The sequence below is a fragment of the Engystomops pustulosus genome, chromosome 10 (assembly GCF_040894005.1).
Source record: "Engystomops pustulosus chromosome 10, aEngPut4.maternal, whole genome shotgun sequence".
In the NCBI taxonomy this organism is placed as follows: domain Eukaryota; kingdom Metazoa; phylum Chordata; class Amphibia; order Anura; family Leptodactylidae; genus Engystomops; species Engystomops pustulosus.
In genome coordinates this window covers 80615854-80623130 of record NC_092420.1, presented here as the reverse complement: position 1 = coordinate 80623130, position 7277 = coordinate 80615854, and the positions used below count along the sequence as shown (strand labels likewise).

General features: G+C 42.1%; 1 protein-coding gene across 2 annotated transcripts in view; it reads right to left on the bottom strand.

Annotated features, from left to right (window-relative positions):
- Positions 1-246: 246 nt before the first annotated feature.
- Positions 247-7277, bottom strand: part of GIPC2 (GIPC PDZ domain containing family member 2) — a 59326-nt gene continuing 52295 nt past the window's right edge. For both annotated transcript variants that reach the window (XM_072127210.1, XM_072127209.1), the window contains one exon: positions 247-570. In XM_072127210.1, coding sequence (XP_071983311.1) covers positions 419-570 — 152 coding nt within the window. In that variant the 3' untranslated portion in view covers positions 247-418. The remainder of the gene's footprint in view (positions 571-7277) is intronic.

Sequence of the window (7277 nt, the reverse complement as noted above, 5' to 3'; positions counted from 1 at the left end):
ACAAGTAAATAAGGAGGAGCCTAAAGTCATAAATGTGTACTGGTCTCTGGATTGGCTGGTATGAGCTAATTTGCATACACTTTCCCATGTGACATCTGAGATGTATCTTCCTCTCATCTGCTAATCCCTCCCCCATACTCACCCTGAAACAACCCCTGATGTGTGTGTCAATGTGGACATGCCCTTTAAGAACTATGTACATTATTGGTAGCTATAACGCCCCGCGCCTAGAGTATACGTTGACAATTCAGAAGTGCAAAGTTTATTCATCTCGACATACAGTATATACAAATATAAACTTTGGTTCACGGAATTAGTGGATCCCTCCGTCTATCCCAACGGGACACGATTATAAAATTAACATCAGTCATGTGTTTAGCAGTAATTAAACTTGATTGGAAATGTTGGTTGTTTCAGGTTAAAGACGTCCTTGTTTAGCATCTCCGATCGCTCCCCAGACATCGAAGACAAACTCATCGGGAAAGGCGAAGTCTCCGAGAGCCTCATCTAAGGCCACCGCAAACTCATCTGGATTTTTCTTGTCCCGTCCAGCTTCCACCATGGTCGCAGCTGAGAACACAAACAGAGAGAGGAGATGTATACTTGAAAAAATATTATAAAAGGAAATATAATATATAAAAAATATAATATATATTTACATATACAGACAGTCCCCGAGTTACGTACAAGATAGGTTCCATAGGTTTGTTCTTAAGTTGAATTTGTATGTAAGTTGGAACTGTATATTTTATCATTATAGATCCAGACAAACAATTTTTTTGCCCCAGTGACAATTGAAATTTCAAAATTTTGTGCTGTAATGGGACCAAGGATTATCACTAAAGCTTCATTACAGACACCTTACAGCTGATCATTGCAGTCTGGGACTATAGTAACATCCAGAGACTTCACCGGAGGTCACAGTGGGCAGAGGGGTCCGTCTGTAAGTCAGGTGTCCTTAAGTAGGGGACCGCTTGCATATTACATAAAATATCAAAAGCTATCCAACACACATCACCCCTTTAATTAAAAGAATTATCCACTTTTAAGGGGAATAAACCTTAAAAATGGATCTGCATAAAATAAAGAAAAAGGATTTACGTGACTTGTGTCACCCTATTTCCACCAGACCAGAAGTAATAACATCCTATTCCTGGTCACATGATCACAGTAGCCAATGATTGGCCTCGGCGCTCCCGTTTATGCAAATGTGAATGTTGAGGCCAATGTGGCTTCATGTATGATGTCCTGAGGATCAAGATATCATCACTTCCAGAAGACACGAGAAATCATGGAGACGGGAGTGACATCAGTGTCCCTTTCCAAAAGGGAGTCAATTTTTTGATATTTAAAAATTTATACACTGAGATTCTTGTCGTAGCCAAAGCAGATTATTTTAATTTTATTTAATTTTATTAAAAAATTTTATGTTGGAATATTATATGTATGTTTATGGAAAAACTTTAAAAAAAAAATGATATTTTATCCAAATTTTTGAATTGTGTTCATTTTTAAGAGAACCCAAACAATCCCTTTAATTTAGTAGTTCCACTTAAAAAAAAAATTATATTATAATTTATGTAAAATAAAGTTTTTGTACTTTTTTTCATAACAATTTGACCACTAGGTGGCAGTGCAATGTTCCTGGAATACATATAAGTACAGAAATCATGTTTTCCACAGATGAACCAGTATTACAAGAAACATATATATATAGCACTTTTCCCAGTAACGTACAGAGTTTTTAGTACAGTGAGGACAGACACAGTTACCGTGAACAAATAGAAGGAGGAAATCTGTCATCCTGAGCTAAACATAGCCCTGACCTTGTATATATTAATATCCCTTATCATACAGAAAATAGAGATTTCATATGGATAGTACCCGCTGTCCTGTAATGGAGAAGGACACAGTCACACAAGGGATAAAGTGTCTTTGTGTTTCTAGATATAGAGAAGAGATCAACGAAATATACACATCTGGCACAAAAACTAAGAATCTCAAGCCCCGTGAGGCTACACCCAAGTCTATCTATTATTTATATCCCTATAAAAAGACATAATAACTACCATTAACATATCATGTCATTTTATTATCAACAGCCAATGTAATACTGCCAAACACAGCCCACTAAATAGTGCCGTACAGAAACAACATAATGTAACCATACACCAACACATAGGGGCTCATTTACTAAGGGTCCGAATTGCGCATTTTCGTCGGGTTTCACGAATATTTACGATATGCGCTGAATTGCCCCGGGATTTTGGCACACGCGATCAGATTGTGCCGCATCGGCGCCGGCTTTCACACAACAGAAATCAGGGGGCGTGGCTGTCGGAAAACCCGACGGATTCGGAAAAAACGCAGAATTTAAAAAAAAAAATTGTGTCGCAAGAATAGCACTTACATACACTGGTACGGAGAAGATGAACTCCGGCAGACTTCAGCGCAGCAGCGACACCTAGTGGATATCAGGCACACGACCTTAGTGGATCCCGGCAGAACCCGAATCAGCGTCGGAGAATACGGTGCTGGATCGCGACTGGAACGGGTAAGTAAATCTGCCCCATGTTGTCTACTTAAATGAAAACAAACCGATCCCAGCAGTGTTCTTCTTTAAGCTTGACATTCCGGGATCTCCTCCCAGCATGGGAGAGGGAGGTGCCGGGTTGTGCATAATTAGCAGCCCAGAGCACCGGACATCTTGTCCCCGCACTCCGTGCTGCTAATTAGAAGTCTATTTTCTAGCCAATCCCAGCGTGTCCAGCTTAAAGAAGCTCACTGCCGAGATCGGAATGAAGAGGACCGGGGGTGAGTATGTCTGGTTTGTTTTCTTGTAAAGTAACTGGTAGTTTTCTTTTAATACTGTCATACACAGACCACATAATACCATCATACACAGCCAACGGATGCTAAAATACCACCCTACACAGCTTATACAACATCATATATTGTCCATGTAACACCTCCACAGTCCATCAATTACATATAATATGAGAAATAATTTACCGTAAATACTTGAGTATAAGCCGACCCAAGTATAAGCCGAGGCCCCTAATTTTACCACAAAAACCTGGGAAAACCTATTGACTCGAGTATAAGCCGAGGGTGGAAAATGCATTGGTCACAGCCTCCCCATTATATAGCCTGCCGGACCCTGCCCCATAGTATATAGCCAGCACCTGCCCCCCAGTATATAGCCTGCCAGCCCATATCCCCCAGTATATAGCCAGCCCCCTGCCCCAGTATATAGCCAGCAGCGGGGGAAGCCGGAAAGGTGAGGGTTTTTAATATATTTTATTTACTCGAGTATAAGCCGAGTTTTGGTTTTTGGCATATTTTTTTGTGCTGAAAAACTAGGCTTATACTCGAGTATATATGGTATATAGTTATATATATATAATTATAGTCCACGTAAGGCCACTTAAATATTACCATCAATCATGGTCTACAAGTTACAGAAATCTTCATACATTACCTATGTAATATCCTCATTCCTAGCCAATGCAATACCATCCTACAAAGTCCACTTAATGCCTTATACAGACCTCAAAATACCACAACATACCCATGTGATACTGCCAAACACAACACCATCATAAAAAGTCTTTGGGACAGTTCTACCAGGTCTATTCAATATTTAAATAGAATTTTATGGACCAAGTTTCAATGCTAGTTTGTATAAATCTACTTTACAAACCAGTCTACAGAGAGCTCCCCCTACTGGCAGCTACCAAGGGCAAAAATGTTATAATTTAACCTTATACGCGCTCTGTAAAATAAAAACAGACACATGACAAAGGCTGAAAGGGGTTTCTGTGGATTTGTAAACAGGGCAGTCACTGGTGGGGTTGCATAAAGGGAAGCAATGTTCCTTTAAGAGCTACTTCAGTTGCTCAGAGTAAACAAATTACGGCTATTAAAACCCCATCTCCTGCCATTACAGATCAGAATGTTCACAAAAATCACATTAAATGAAGGCGTTTTACAAAATACCAAATTAAAAAGAGATTATTTACCGAAATTTCATTAAAGGCGTTAGATGAAGACGACAAACTCATCGTTAGCTGCTTAACAACCTTTTCTTCTATATCAAATGATCTTGGCAATAAGACGAGCTCGATACGAGATGGCTGCGTGCCGTAATGTCATTACACCCGGATGACGGCGCAGTGGTGGTTGTTGACCTGGGCAGCGGTGATGCCTGGCGGGCACATACAGATGCCAGAGCCCTGTCTGCATAGAATTACAGGTTGTACTAAAAATATTATGGAGGGATGGAGGGACTATTGAAGAATTCGAAATTAGGCAGATATTTGTTCTGCTGAAATTGTTGCCACTTGTACATAAAGCGGTTGTCTCCCCGAGGTACTTCTCGTATATAGTGCTATACTGTGTATATGGAAACCAGAATCATATTGGGAGGTGAAAGTTTTGGCTAAACTTTTGTAAACCAGGACCTATAATGGCAGCCTTGGCCCTTGGCTCCACATCAAGCTTCCCAGGGGTCACCATCTTCCATTTTCATCTATTCATGTCAACCGAAACTCATTGGGAGACATTCATTGGCGCACATTAACTTACCCGGTCCCTGCGTGATCCCAGATCCGGAATGTCCGACGAGGATGAACTCTGCCGCGATTCACGTAGATCGTGCGCCCGATATCCTGCATGTGTCGCTTCCTTGATCAAGTCCGCCGGAGTTCACCTTCTTCTTCCCGGTGCATGTAAGGGCTTGATCTTGCGACACAAATTTGAATCTGAAATCCTGCGCTTAGTCTGAATCCATCGGATCGTCAGACGGTCCACCCCCCATTTCTGTCGCATGAAAGGCGGCACCCATGCGCCAAAATCCGATCGCATGCGACACAATCCCCGGCGCAGTCCCCGAAAATGTGGTCGCGGGACCCTTAGTAAATAAGCCCCATTATGGCCACATGAATCTCCCCCCTCCGTGCCAGTTTCTGTCCTTTTTTTGTTTTGTGCTAAAATGTAACCACTTCTCCCCTGGTCCAAAGTCTATAATGAAAATAGTCCCAGTGTCTCCAGTTAGGGAACAGAGATTGGAGGAGAAGACCTCCAGTCTACCTGAGCAACCAGAAACAGAGAGGGGGATATTCTGGCATAGACCCTGCGCTCCTAGGCCGTGATCAGGGTACCAGCCTGCTGAAAAAGAAAGGGACCACTAGACCACTTCAGCATTAACACTTCTACTTCCAGGGAGAAGTCAGCCCTTTGATTTTCTTGTATAATTTTTTACTTGAATTCCTTCAATAAAGAAGGAAACTGTTCACTGTAGAACCTGACTCTATGGAATTATTTCCCATTGAGGTGCACCACTCCGTACCATCTCTCCCGGAGAGCAGGGACATGTGATGGCACATCGATGGTACCTGGTGGACCCAGCTTAGTGTTGAGGCTTTCTCTAACCCATATCCATAGGCAAAGGGATGGCACAGCAGTAAATAATTAGAAATTTGAGCCAAAATGCATCAAAATAGCAATGAGATAACAACAAGAGAAAGTGATGCAAATATAAGGCAACAAATACGTTTTATTAGACCAGATATATAGATACAAAATCAGATAAAAACACTTAAAATAGTGCTGACAAAAGCACAACTGTCCCCCAGAAGGGTCAGGGAACAGAAGTCCCAGACCGAGGGGTGAACCACAGCGGACCAACACTCTCCCTAAGTAGACCCCCAATCCTACATAGATGAAACAACAATGACCTAGGCAATGCTAGCATTAAAGATCTATAACCTCAATCAATAAAGTGCATAGGAAGTTAACTCATCTCTTTCTCTAACCCAGGCACCACATGAACATCCAACCCGTGACATTTACTATAGTTAGAATATCCCACATCACGTCACAAGCATCTTGAAAATCAGGCAACTGTTTTCTTTGAAGCGAAGTTTAGCTTTTCCCGTCTTGGAAGCTTATTTGCATATTCCCTTCCCAGAATTCTTAGTGGAGAATGCATGGCCTTTAATACTCCGTACACCTGTAAAGCCAGTCTCCTTCAGGAAATATATTCCGCCTTCCCGACCTGTCTTGTAATAAATCCTGAAGCCTTTTCCAGCCTTGAGAGCTGACTTTCTCTTCCTGACCCATGTCTATAGCCTCCCATGTAGACAAACCAGATACCTTGCATATTCCTTTCCCAGAATTATGAGTCGTGCAATCATGACCATGAAAACTCCAAACACTTGCAAATTCAGATGTATTCCCCATATTGACCACTGCCTTGGAGCAAATGCTGTTGCCTTTGCTCAGAAGGTAAGAGTTCTTCTTACAGAGACTTTGCCAATGAAGGTCACCTTGTAGTTGTGTGGAGACTTATAGCCATTGATGCCCTACCAAAGGTTCTGGGAAATATGCAAATACGTTTTCCAGAAAGACTATGCCTCTTTTTGCTACTTTGAAAAGCAGCTCCATTATCATCAAGCATGACTTTCAAGAAGCCTAATGACATGATGTGGGATGAAAGCCAAAGCAGTATACAGAATTTATTAAAGAAGGAACAGATTCCCGAGGTAGGTTCCCTTTCAAGGTAGCAAAAAGAGGCATTGTTTTCCTTGTCCCATCCTGGAAAAACATATTTGCATATTTCCCAGATGCCTTTATCAGCCTGTTATCTCCTATATACCATCAAAGTCTGATTTACAGCGACAGCCTCCATTTTCCTTGACAACTTCTCCATTCCCCAAGATTTCTATGCCATGTCCAGCATGTGGGGCGGACTCTGCACTTGCTGCATCCAGTTCCTATGTCTATTGAGAAAACCTTATGCCATCTCCTATATTTCAGTGAGGTTTCTTGTGCAGTCAGGGTCTCCATTTCCCCTGCCAAGCCCTAAGATCTCTGTGATATATCACCTGTAAAAATTGTTAGCAATAATCCTAGCCGACTATTCCAAAAGCTGTAAAATGGGACCTTTTTATAGCAAGCGGAAGTGTATAATAAAACAGGAGTTCTGCGCTCTGTTCATCTAGCAGGTGACTAAATCTTCTCACTAATCTTTTAATGGAGGGAACGGGGCCGCCATCAGGGGGGTTTAGTGGGACTGTGTTCTGGGGACCCGAGGAGGAAAAGGGGCCCCAAGTCACATAAAACCCTTCCCAGGTGCAGGGAACTCAATGTGCACACAGGGCTGGATTATGATTCTGTTGGGGGGGGGGGGGGGGGGTGGAAGGGGGACACAATATTTGCCACTCATGGGCCCCAAACTTCCTAGTGGTGAACAAGACAGGCCCTTTGTACAGTCT